At 41.7% G+C, this 13,858-nt stretch overlaps 1 protein-coding gene across 1 annotated transcript in view; it reads left to right on the forward strand.

The window, feature by feature from the left end:
- Positions 1–5,030: 5,030 nt before the first annotated feature.
- Positions 5,031–13,858, forward strand: part of LOC132828956 (endophilin-A2-like) — a 128,523-nt gene continuing 119,695 nt past the window's right edge. Inside the window, exon 1 of the mRNA XM_060846181.1 lies at positions 5,031–5,241. Coding sequence (XP_060702164.1) covers positions 5,197–5,241 — 45 coding nt within the window. The 5' untranslated portion in view covers positions 5,031–5,196. The remainder of the gene's footprint in view (positions 5,242–13,858) is intronic.

The following is a 13,858-nucleotide window of genomic DNA, read 5'->3' on the forward strand; positions in this document are numbered from 1 at the left end:
TGACCAGATAGTTCCCTTTCAAGCCACAGAATAACTTGACTTGGAGTTATATCAGCATTCTTTCACTGTTACATGATCAAAATCATGGAAATCCCTTCTGGCAGCACTGTGGATGTACCCGGTCTAGAAAACAGCTCAGTGCATCTTCTCAAGAACAATTAGGGATTGTCTTATGAAAATTACCGACATCCCATGAAAGGATGAAAAAAATGGGCCTCAATGCCAGTTTGATAGAAAAGTGAAAATTTCCCATTCATTATTATGATCCAATGTGACAAGATCAACTTTGCCTTTGATGTCTTCCATAACTGAATACCTTGCTGGTATTCAACCATTGAGGCTTATGCTTGGAAAGGGCCACTCAGCCAGTCCGAATGGAAACACACAGTATCTGGGGAAATAGATACCTATTGCCTTCAGGAAGGAGAAAATATATCCACAAACATTTCTTCAGCCACATTCTAGATTCTAAAGAAACTCATGGTCAATATAGTTTTCAAAAATGCAGTATTAGATTTATTATCAATGGGTCTGAAGAGCAAAAGACACAACAGCTTCTATAACAGTCATGTTATATTCAAGACAGGATATGCAAGACAAAAAATAATTTCAAAACTCTGGAATGTTAATGATGGAATTGAAAGCAAAGAAAGTGTAAGAAAATATTCAACTTGCCAGCCAGCATCTAAACTGTGAAAAGACAGGTTAGCCTTTTGGTTATTGACTCATTGGTGCAGAAGCTATGACATAAGCCAGACTTTGGAAGTTGCTGTAAGTGACTTTATGTGTCACACGTTATGGATCCCCTGGACAAAAGATAAATACGATATTACATTAAGGATAATAAAACTTAAGGAACTGTAAAATCACCTTGTCCCATCATTTAAACCCACCAGATTATCATCTTTGTACTTGTAAAGTTTGCCACTGTTGAGCAGCACAGTGGCTCACTGGTTAACACCACTGCCTCATAGCACCGAAGACCTGGGTTTAATTCCATTTTGGGCGACTGTCTGTGAGGGATTTGTACATTCTCTCCAGGTCTGCGTGGGTTTCCTCCAGATGCTCTGGTTTCCTCCCATAGTCCAAAGATGTGCTGGTTAGGTGGATGGACCATGCTAAATTGCCTATAATGTCCAGGGGTGTGCAGGCTCGGTGGATTAGCCATGAAAAATGTGGGGTTACGGGGATAGGGTAGGGAGTGGGACTGGGTGGGACGGTCTTCAGAGGGTCAATGTGAACTCGATGGGCCGCATGGTGTGCTTCCACACTGTATGGATTCTATCAGAATTAGGAATAGAAAATAGACTGGGGAGAGTGGCAAATTTCAACTGAGTTAAAATTGGAGTAAAACAGTATCAAATTTATTTTGACCACCACTACATTGACTGGAAATAAACAAGGTGCAATTAAGTTAAATGATATTCAAAGTATTTGTAGTTACTCGACACCACTTCCTTAGGCCTCAATGGCAGTTCCAGAAACAATGCAACATAACTAAATATTACAAAGATCATTAAATACTATTGTTGTATTAGCACTGAAATAGTTTTACATGATACAATTCAATTGTGTGCTGCAAAATGTTCATTTCTTAAGTCAAAATAAATCACCTGCATGACAATATGAAGAATTCATCTTTTTAAATTCTAACCGAAATTATGTGGTACATGACATGGTAGTTCTTATTTGTAATGCATTCATTTTAATAATAAAATGGTCCTTATCAAGACTTGAGACTATGTATCCCAAAATGGCATTGAATATACATTCTCCAAACATAAACATTGAATTAAAAAATAGTAATCTCCCACATATTGATAAGAATCAGTCTTTACTAATTATTCATCCACAGAATCTGGGGAGATAGTAGATAATAAACAATCTGTACAAACCAATTTTCCCTGAACTGACAATGTAATTTTGAATCAATAAGATAAATAGCAGTAGAGAGATAGAATATAATATTACACACACGCACCCCCAACAGAAAAATTAACAGCATTTTCCATGCAAGCAAACTTCCAAAAGCACTTTATGGAACCATTATCAAGCAAAATTTGACATTGAGCCATAATATAGTTATATTAAAACAGATCGTCAAAAGCTTAGCCAAAGAGAAGCATCTTAAAGAGAGAAGGTGAGGTGGAGAGCTTTTGGGAAGAAATTCCAGAGCTTAGGCAATTGGCAACTGAAGTTAGTGGATCAACTCAAATTGGGATGATCTGCTGCCCACAACTAAATAATTGTCGGCAGGTTCTGGGGGTGCAGGAGATTATAGACATATGGAGGGCGAAGCCATTGAGGGACTTGTAAACAATGACAAAAATTTTATATTGCTTGACCAGGAGTCAGTGTGGGTCAACAAACATAGGGGAATGGAATTTTGTACCAGTTAAGACCTGAGCAACAGAGTTTTGGATGACTTTACATTTACCAGGGCTACAGTGAGGGAGGTTAACTAGGATGTCACTTAAATAGTCAAGTCCAGAGATAATAATGGCATTGATGCAAGTATCAGCAGCAGATGAGCAGATGCAGTGATTAAGTCGAGTGATCTAACAGAGGCGGAAATGTACATAGAAATGAGGCTGGAAGCTCATCTTGGGGATGCTAACAGTCTGATTTATTAGGAGATAATTGCATGGGAGGGAGTTAGTGTCAACGGCTTGGTAAGGTAGCTTCGACAATGGTTTCAGTCTTCCCAATGTTTACTATTCTGATTTCAATATTAACCAGCCTTTAGTAGAATACATGGAAAATTTCAAGATGGAAGTATGTTTTTTGGCACATTCAGTCTGTATTAGTATTATCTTCCGTGTAAGTAAGTGTTTTAAGAGCCCACCTTTTTTCCAGATGTCCTTATTCCCCTTTTCTTCATTTGCCCATCAATTTGATCTTAAACATGGAGATGTTTTTGTCTCTAAGTGTAGTAGTACATTCCATAACCTCATAATACCATGCAAAAAAGAATTTCCTCTTTAGATACATAGAAAACAGGAGCAACAGTACGCCATTAGGCCCTTTGAACCTGCTCTGGCATTCAATTTGATCATGGTTGATGATCCAACTCAGTACCCCATTTCTGCTCTCTCTCCATACCTTTTCGCCCTAAGGGCCATATCAAACTCCCTCTTTAAAAACATTCAGTGTTTTGGCCTCAACTGCTTTCTGCAGCAGAGAAGTCCCCAGGCTTTATGTGGGTCAAGGAATTTTCTCATCTCAATCCTAAATGGTCTACCTCATATCTTTAGACTGCATCTTTGTCCTGAACATCTTGCATTTAAGCTTACTCACTTGCTCTAGATTTAACAACACTTGAAACTGCCTGGTCCTAACAACTCTGACCGGCAGGTCATAATTTTAAATAATTCCAAAATCTTCTCCATGTTGGGTAAAAGTTAACATATGGGAAATGAACGATATTAATTGGGAAAGACCCATATTTAAATATTATCAGAGTTGGGTCAGTTCATCATACAGATTAATTAGTCAAAATTAACCTCACTACTCCAAGTTAAATGCAATGAATTGTATTGGAAATTGCATATATAAAGAGAAGTCTGAACTCTCATATAACAGTTGGCACATCATAATTGAGTGGACAACTGATATTGTCCACCTCAGCTCCAATGAGAATTTATCAGAGATCTAGAATCCTATCGTTCTCAACATGAAGATGCCTGACATCAAGATTTTATTTCAATTAGGAGGGAAGGGGTCACAGAAAAAGTTGCTGAGCAGCAGGAAGAACATAGTATATAAAACAGTACGGCACAGGAACAGGCCCTTCAGCCCAAGATGTTGTGCCGAACATGATGCCAAATTAAAATAATCCCTTGTGCGTGCTCTTGGTTCATATCCCTCCATCTCTTGCACATTCATGCACTTATCTAAAAGTCCCTTAAATACTCTTATATCTGCCTCCATCAACTTCCCTTGCAGTGCATTCCAGACTCTGACAACTCTCTCTGTGGAAAAAAACATTGGCCTCATGTCTCCTTTGAACTTTCCCCCTCTCACCTTAAATGCATGCCCCCTAGAATTAGACATTTCAACTCTGGGGAAAAGTTTCCGACCGTCTACCCCAACAATGCATCCTATAATTTTATAGACTTCTGTCAAGTCTCCCCTCAGCCTCCAGCCAGGGAGTTATCCTGACCTGCTCTTGCATACTGGACCATTGAGTTGCCAGAAGCAGAGCTGGAAGAATAGTTTGTACTCTGATGGAATGGAGGTTATAAAAATGTCTTATTATTCCCCAGGCAACCATTTTCCTGAATGTTTTTCATGTGGCACTCGTTGACCCACATTTCAATCTTGCAAGGCAGAAAAAACACATTTTTTCACTGGCTCAAAAGAGTTGAAGACATAAACCCTTGCTGCAAATTCCAATTTAGAATATTAAAGATAGGGTCTCTTACATTGGCTGATTCTGCTTCCCTTGAAGAGTAATTCTCCTTACAATTTAAATGTGTTTTCACTTCTTATATATGAAACATCTACATTTATACTGCACATACTTGGAGCTGATCTTCCCTTCACCTCAAACCTCCTGACTCACCTCATTTCTTCACCTCGACTCGAGCTTTCAGGAATTATTTCTTCCTGATCAAGGCCTTTCTTTCTGGAGTTCTTCAAAAATAAACTTACGCCCATCAGAAGACCGTTCCAGAGATTTTTACCCTTCGGTTTCCAGGGCAAAAGTAACACACCCCACAAAGACCACACTCTCTTCCCCCAGTGCACAAGTCAATCCATGCAAACCACAGAGGGATGTGACTTCAGTCCTCCAGAACGATAGGTGGCGGTATGCCTACAGTCTACACAGCTGGGGATGGTGACTGAACTCCGACAGCCTGAATGGCTGGAGTTGGGCTGAAGGCGGCGCTCTGTGTGGAGGACCGTGTAAGGGTTTGACTGGCTGGATTGCCGCCGTGGGAGGCGCTGTTTGTGGAGGACCTTGCCCGCGGTTGAACGTTCCGCCGGCGGGTGGCGCTCCTTGTCGCGCTGCCGGAAGTAGCTGCGGTTGCCATGTAGGATTTCTGACAGAGGCTGTGTAGCTGGGCTCCGCGGGGGAGAACAAGCGAGAGGGAGAGAGAGAGAGGCGGGGGATTGCAAATAGGGAATAACATTTGAAAAGAGCCACGTAATCGAGCCTTTTTAAAAGTTGTCGTCCGTTAGAAGAGTGCGAGGATGTCGGTGGCCGGGTTGAAGAAGCAGTTTTACAAAGCGAGTCAGGTAAGGCGACAGGGCCGGGGGCCGGGGGCCGGGGTCTGGAGGAGACCGGGATCGGGGACAATCTCAGTGTGAAGGAATGAGCTCTCCTCTCACCCCGGGGGCTGGTGCCAGTGTCATTCAACAGGCACGACCGCTCTAACTTACTGCTACAGCATTAGCTCACATGTTTTCATGGTCTATGTGGCGGCTATAAAAATGCCAACTTATTTACGTTTATGCAAAATTAGTTTTTTCTCTAACGATCAGTTTTTGTTGTTGCTGTGAAATCGAAGTTCCAGCTTTATTTCACTCGGCCAACAGTTTCCGTTCGAATTCTACTTTCTTTTTCTTGCACGAAAGCAACGGCCAACAGTCACATTTGCTTTTTGATTTTTAAAACAAATAACTGGATTTGTATAAATGAAAGAGAGACTGGTTATGCAATCCCTTATCCATCCGTGTTGGACTGACAGACCCCGTGGGATTGTTCGTGTGGTTTATTTACTAGTATCGACAACTTGAATCCGTTTGTTAGTTTAAAAATGCGGGAATGATTTCAGGCCAGTGAACTGCCACGTTTATTCCATCTCTCTCTTCAAACGCTTTAATCTTGGGTTTTTTTAAGTAGCGTTCCTCTGGACGCAAAGTCATGCAGTATTTGACAGCGTTAATTTTTAGGGTATTAGAGAAGCGTTGACATTCTCACAAGTATTCAAGTGGCTTACTTGCTGGCTATCTTGATATTTTATACTTAAAATACTATATGTGCAATTTCACAATGTGTCTTTGCTGCCTGGCAAAGTTTAACGGTTAACTCTTACCCAGAAAAAAATGACTGTTAGGGAAAATAAAATGCAGACGTTATTGATGTCCAGTTGAAGTTTGGCTCCCGGTTTTTTAACCTGAGCAGCATTTGAAGTTATGTAAGAAAAAAACAAATTGCTAGTAAAACTCAGTAGGTCTGACAGCATCTCTAGAGAGAAAGCAGAGTTAACACTTTGAGTCGTGATCCTTCTTCAGAGATGCTGAGTTTCCCCAGCAATTTGTTTTTGTTCCAGATCTTTGGCATCAGACCTTCTTTGTTTAATTTTGGAATACGTAATTGATTTTAATATCTTGTCACACGTAAACTCAGAATTGTTACTCCTAATGTTTGTCTCAAAATAGCAAAGTAGATGCTTGTTAAGGATAGAATTAAGATAGTCTCATAGTCAGTTGTGTAAAGGTTTAGAAGATAGTGGTGGTTGAAGAATCATGGTGTGCCATAACATGGTGTGCTCAGGAGATCAATGGAGATTGTATATGCTGAGAAATCAATTTACTTTCTTAAATGTTAGCTAATTATCAAAACAATCTATTTGCTGCATTAGAACCAATCATTGCCACGCAGTGTATTGGCAAAGCTGTTCTGTTGGAAACTTGTGTTTGTTACTTTTAGGCAACAATAAAAGTGAGCACAAAGGATCTAATGAATGACTGTTGCCATGCAGCTTTCAAACGGGTCTGTCTCTGGTATAACCAAAGCAGCTAGAGTTCCTTAAAGACAACATTTCCTGAAAATACTCAACAGGGCAGGTGGCATTGATGTAGAGGAATAGAGTTAACATTTCAGGTCAATGTGACCTTTCAACAGGGCAGGCAAAATTCTTGTTCCTGATGGTTCTCCTGTAACATTTGCTGGAAATGTTTGTATGAGAGAAGTTGGATTGAATGTCAAGTTCTTCATGGTTGGATAGCTCGCTGAAAGTGTCTGACACGTACATGAGGAATGGGCACTTGGGAGGAGTACCGAGAAAGTCTTGTGGCTCAGTGCTTTCAGTGGGGCTGGGGGAAATAAATTATTGATTAGAAACAGTCATGTTTTCTGTGATGTCTGAGGACTGAATGAATTCCAGAATGGATTTGTTTTTTAAGTAGACAATCAAGTGCCATTTCGCAAAAATTTGTAAAAGTTTTGGGGCCAATTTGTAAAGGGATTATTAAGACAGTAGACAGAGGAATTTTGCTGTCAGAATGATCTTTGCAGTGGAACTATGCAGTTAATACATCACAATTCCAAAGCGTGGGAGGAAGTCTGTTGACACTCTATGGATAGCATTGTTCATTTGAGTGCAATTACACAAGTAGACTGACTTTGCAAATCGTCCAAAGGCGACTTATTCTGTGTAGGACTTTTCTATGAAGAGTGCAATAGGAAATATGGATAATGACCTGTGTTCCAGTGAGGCCTTAACATTTGTCTTGAGTATAAAGTACCAGTTTGTCTGTTCATCAGTCTGAATAAAATTATTACAGCTAATGTATTATATCTATTTTATGTATTCTTTCTGTTATATATTTTAACATTTAATCCTGTTTTAATCCCCCCAACCACAAGGGAAGAACTCAGATTTCTCCAGTTTCCTCATTTCCCTTCCCCCCACCTTGTCTCAGTTGAATCCCTCGAACTCAGCACCGCCTTCCTAACCTGCAATCTTCTTCCTGACCTCTCCGCCCCCACCCCACTCCGGCCTATCACCCTCACCTTGACCTCCTTCCACCTATCACATCTCCATCGCCCCTTCCCCAAGTCCCCCCTCCCTACCTTTTATCTTAGCCTGCTGGACACACTTTCCTCATTTCTGAAGAAGGGCTTATGCCCGAAGCGTCGATTCTCCTGCCCCTTGGATGCTGCCTGACCTGCTGCGCTTTTCCAGCAACACATTTTTAGCTCTGATCTCCAGCATCTGCAGACCTCACTTTCTCCTCGAACCTTGATTTTTAGTCTGATTCAGATATAAGTGCAGGGTAAGGTAGTGTAGAGGTGGGGAAGCTACAGAAGATCTTGATCAAACTAGGAGAGTGGACAAAGAAGTGACAAATGAAATACAATGTGGGAAAGTGTGAGGTTATACATTTTGTTACGAAGTATAGAGGCAAAGATAATTCTCTAATTAGGCAAAGTTAAAAATCTCGCAACACCAGGTTATAGTCCAATGGGTTTATTTGGAGCACTAGCTTTCAGACCTTTGCTCCTTTATTAGGAAGGAGCAGCACTCTGAGAGCTAGTGTTTCCAAATCAACCTGTTGGACGATAACGTGGTGTTGTGTGATTTTTAACTTTGTCCACCCCAGTACAACACCGGCACCTCCCCATCGTTTTTCAATGGGGAAAGACTTTGGAAAGCCGAACCAGCAAAACAGCTGGGAGCATCAGAGGCTGCAGGGTGACGCTGTAGAAGTTCATAAAATCATAGAGGACATGGATAGGGTGAATCGTCAAAGTCTTTTCCCCAGGGTAGAGGAGTCCAAAACTAGCAGCACAGTTTTAAGGTGAGAGGGGAAAGATTTAAAAGGAACTTAATAGGCAATGTTTTCATGCAAAGGGTGGTGCTTGTCTGGAATGAGCTGCCAGAGGAGATGATGGACGCTGGTACAATAAAAACATTGAAAAGACATTTGGATGGATATATGAATAGGAAAGGCTTAGAGGGATATGAGCCAAATGCTGGCAAATGGGATTAAGTTTATCTGGGATATCTGGTTAGCATGGATGATTTGTTTCAGTACTGTACATTGCTATGACTCTATGACTTAAGGATCTTAGTTCAAGATTCTCTGAAGGTTAACATGCAAGTTATTTTGGCAGTTAGGCAGGCAAATGCCATATTACTATTCACTTCGTGAAGGCCAGAATACAAGAGCAGGCGTGTACTGTTGAGGCTCTATAATGCTCCAGTCAGACTGCATTGGAATATTGTGAGCAGTTTTGGGCCCCATATCTACTGAAGCATGTACTTGTTTTGGAAGAAGTACAGAGGACATTTACAGTAATGATCCGAGAGCTTCTCCTAAGAGGAGTCGTTGAGACCTCTGGGTCTGTACTCCAATGGAGTTAGAAGGATAAGAGGAGCTAATTGAAATGTACAGACTATTGAGAGACCTGGATGCAGTGGACATGGAGAAGATGTTTCCGTTAGTAGAAGAGACTAGGACCTGAGGTCACAGCGTCAGATTGAAGGATTGATGCTTTACACCTAAGATGAGGAGAAATTTCTTCAGCAAGAGTTCAGTGAAGCTGTAGACTTTACTGCTGCAGAAGGTTGTGTATTTAAGAGAGGGGCAGATATGTTTTTGATTAACAAGAGGATTAGAAGGCAGGAAAATGGTGTTGAGAAACCTATCATCCATGATCAATTGGCAGAGCAGACCCGATAGGCTAATAGTTGAAGTCCGCTTCATGTCTTAGGGCCTTCTGTATTTTTTTTCAATTTCCTACCCTTTTCTGCAGAAGGTGCCAACCCTTGTTGGGCTACCCTCCAATACCTCGGTCACATGGAGATATGGACAATGAAGAAAGTATGTGTTAACCAAATAATCACTGATGAATGCTTATTTTTCAATAATAGTAGTAGTGTTTGAAATATGGTTTTACACTGACCAGTAAATGTCCCAAATGCTATCCTTGGACAATTTCAAGTTTGCACATTTTCAGAGTATCAGTTTGTTTGCCAAAGTTGGCCTTGACTTGTTAAGATTTGTCTTTGAATAGATGAAAGGCTTAACAGACAATCAGTTTTTCAATGTATAATTTCAGTTATATCACACTGCAAATTTTTGCTGTAAATTCTGTGTTACGAACGAGCCCTCCACTACCACCTGATGAAGGAGCGTCACTCCGAAAGCTAGTGTGCTTCCAATTAAACCTGTTGGACTATAACCTGGCATTGTGTAATTTTTAACTTTGACTTGTTAAGATAGGGAGGGTAACGATCTAGTGGGATTATTGTGTTTGAGAGCACCAATAAGGTCAAGATCAGTGCTAGTACTTCCATATTGCAGTGGAATTCAACAACATGCATTGGCTTAGACCTGAACACCGACCACTTGGGCAAGATATCATAGATTTGTCTGTATCTTTGAACTCCCCTCAGTCCGGGCCTGTTGGGGTGGGAGGAGTAGGACTGGTGCAATGAAAATAAATACAAGAATTTGTTTTCTAAATCTAATTACCTGATGTTTATTTATAATTAGATTAGATTAGATTACTTACAGTGTGGAAACAGGCCCTTCGGCCCAACAAGTCCACACCGACCCGCCAAAGCGCAACCCACCCATACCCCTACATTTACCCCTTACCTAACACTACGGGCAATTTAGCATGGCCAATTCACCTGACCTGCACATCTTTGGACTGTGGGAGGAAACCGGAGCACCCGGAGGAAACCCACGCAGGAGGGAACGTGCAAATTCCACACAGTCAGTCGCCTGAGTCGGGAATTGAACCCGGGTCTCAGGCGCTGTGATGCAGCAGTGCTAACCACTGTGCCACCGTGCTGCCACCAACAGTGGCAAATTCACTTCACCAGTCAAACTGTCTTGATGGCATCTTACTTCCTTTTTGAAGCGCTAATAACTATGCAGATTTACTACCATATATACAAATTGGCAGATTAATATGCCGTGTCAGGTTCCCAGAATTTGAGTAAAGTTGATGCACTTGAGATTTGAGACAGACTTTTTCTCAGAAATTGGAAATACTTATATTATGGTGAATAAGTGACTACTGATTTGTTCCCAGTTACAATGAATATAAAATGAGGTTTGTAATACATTAGTTATCATTTCTCCATGCATTAGCTTATTTTTATTAATTTTTTAAATATAGGATGGAGCACTTATAACAGAACCAGAGCTTTCCAACAAGCACAAGACATTTCTTGGCTGGTGGTGAGAAGGGCACTATCTGTGAGATCCTTTATGCACGGGAGTAACTAGGACGTTTTGATGTATTTTGGTGTATAGTTTGTGTCGTGCCTCCTTGTTGGCCCCGTTAGTAAGCTCAGTAGCCTTTGGCTGCTGAGTGACGAAACAACTGTGAGAAAAGGTACGAGATGGCCGTGGTCTGCATAGACCGGATACCTCGGTATTACTCAATAAAAGAATAAGTTTTCCATGTTCAATGGAGCAGTCTGGCTGGAAGGCATCGCGGATAAACAACCTCCCTACAGCCTCATCCACAACTGCGAGCTGTGTTAATTTGTTAAATTGTAAATGCGCCTGCTCTTCAAAGCTGGCAACAAGATCAGTCTCAAGTCAAACCGAGACAGTGATCTTGGGACGATACCTCTTGCCCAACTTGGAGCTGCGTTTGGCTATTCTTCCCAAGGAACTGACTAGCCCAGTAGTGGATGACACTGATAATGTTGTAGAAGGACCCGTATGGGCAGCCCACCCACTGGATGATATAAGCATCACTCCCCAAACCTTCTACAGCAGGGATTATCAAATACCAAAGCAGGGCACAGCGCATTCGGCGAATGAGACCGAAATAGAGTTCGAGGGTATGACAACTGAGAAGTTGTTGTTATCGAACCAGTATATTGACAGAACATCTGTCCGAAAGGTTATAATCCATTACCCTATCGACAAGTTGTTCTGCGTGGACTGTGATGCCCTCTTTCCCACAGTGAGTTTGTTGGGTCACAAGATTCACATGACCAAAGTGCATAAAATAAGGAACATCCGGACAAAATGTTCATGATGTGATAAAGCAGGAGAGTACCATGCAATCTCCGGCCATTAACCCAAGTGCAAAAGTAAGAAACCCCCTCCAGCGGGGAACTTTGCATGCAGTGCGTGTGACCAACAGTTTACAACTCAGGCTGGACTTTGTTAACATGAGAGGCATCAACATCCCATTCTATGGAATGAAAATCACCTCAAAACAGCACTCCAGGTCAAAGGCAAACCGGGGAGAAGTGATCTCATATCGCCACTGGAGGAAGTTGCACTCCTGAGGGAATTAGAAAAGAGATTTCCAGGATGCAAATTCATTAATAAAGAGATCGCTAGCATCCTTAAAAAGAAAACACCCAAGCAAATCTCTGACAAATGGAGAAACCTGTGAACAGAGATCCAAATCCCAAATGACACAAGTATAGCTGATCACTCTTTGCCTCAGATTTGTGCGAGTTTTCGGGATTATTCCGACAAACTGAACCCACACCAGAGAGCCGAATGCAGAACACCGGCTTTGACCCCTAAGCATATGGACATTGATGATCAGCGAAAACAAACGGAAGAGCTTTTGAGCACGAGGAACAACCTGGACACTAATGAATGGTAGGGATGGACAGAATAAATGGAAATAGCCTCCAGGAGGCCAGACAAAAAAAAGACACAAAGACCAGCAATAATACCCGGTGCAAAGAAAAGATGGGTGACATGTAGAGCTCTGTTGAGAGCAATACAACAGCACTGCAAACCAACTCATGGCAAACTAGCTCATGACATCATGGGGGTGCTGACCTAATCCACTTGTCCTCTCCCAAAAGAGGAACTGGAGGCAGGTTTCTGGGAGAAATTGTAGGTACCAAATCATAAATCCAATATCAGCAAATACGCCCCATATACCAGGGACGTAGATGACTGATCCTTGATGAAACCCATGGAAGTAGAAGAGGCCGAGAAAGCCATCAAGGGGATAGCTGAGCACAGTGTTGCTGGATCAGATGGCCTGAATCTGGCTGATATAAGATCCATTCATGAAGAGGAGAAAACTCGTCTACCCTGATCTTCTCCCTATTGTTAAAATCAAACATGATACCAGAATCATTTTTTTAAAAAAAGAGTTGAATGGTCTTGATTCATAAGTGCGAAAATGAAGACCACCTGAAAACATTGACCTCTGGCGGCTGATAACCATTGGTCCTATGCTGCTAAGACTTTTCACAAAAATAATGACGAAATGCCTCAGGGAAACTGTTGAAATTAACAACAGACAAAAGGGGTTTCTAGCAGCCGCTTGCGGATGCAATGAGAATATTGTCATCCTAGAGGACATAATTAAGGAGCGAAGCATAACCGCAAGGACCTCTCGGTTGTCTTTGTTGATCTGGCAAAAGCATTCGACTCGTTTGGGCACAAATTACTATTGAAAATTGCAGAGAGAACATCTCCTAAAAGCCTTTGCAGACCTGGTAGAAGGAAACTGAACTAATACCACTCCTATAAACACAGAGAGGGGTGTAAAGCAGGGTGACCCACTCTCAGCCATATTATTTAACATCGTTCTGGATCCTTTGATATGCTGTCTGGAGAAGGCCAACTCAGGGGTCACCATGCCCCTGGATGGCAGAAAAGTTAACTGCTCGATTTTGGCCTTCACAGATGACATAGCCCTTCTGACTCTCACTTCGTTATGGGAAGGAATCTGAAGCTGCTGCAGTCATATTGTGACCAAACAGGCCTCAATATTGACATCACAAAGACAAAAGACTTACACTTTATGCTCAAGAGGAAGACCTTTCTGTACAATCACTTTGCTAATTGGAAGCTGCATAGCGAATCTAATATCCTCTTTACCCCCAGGTAATACTGAGAAATACTTGGGTGCCTGTATCGACCCGTGGGTAGGTGTGTCAAAAGGAGAATGGAAGGAGAGGCTTAAAATGTGGGTGAAAGGAATACAGGCAGCATCTCTCCGACCGAGGCAACGCCTAGGAATCCTAAAAACTCATGTTATTCCCCAGATTGTATTTTCACTCGATCCTGTCCAAGGCATCTCAGAGCACACTTATAAAACTGGACCAAATTATATGCAATGCCATGAAAGAATTCCTACACTTCCACCTCATATCCATGATGGAATCTTGTA

The sequence above is a fragment of the Hemiscyllium ocellatum genome, chromosome 28, assembly GCF_020745735.1.
Source record: "Hemiscyllium ocellatum isolate sHemOce1 chromosome 28, sHemOce1.pat.X.cur, whole genome shotgun sequence".
Lineage (NCBI taxonomy): Eukaryota > Metazoa > Chordata > Chondrichthyes > Orectolobiformes > Hemiscylliidae > Hemiscyllium > Hemiscyllium ocellatum.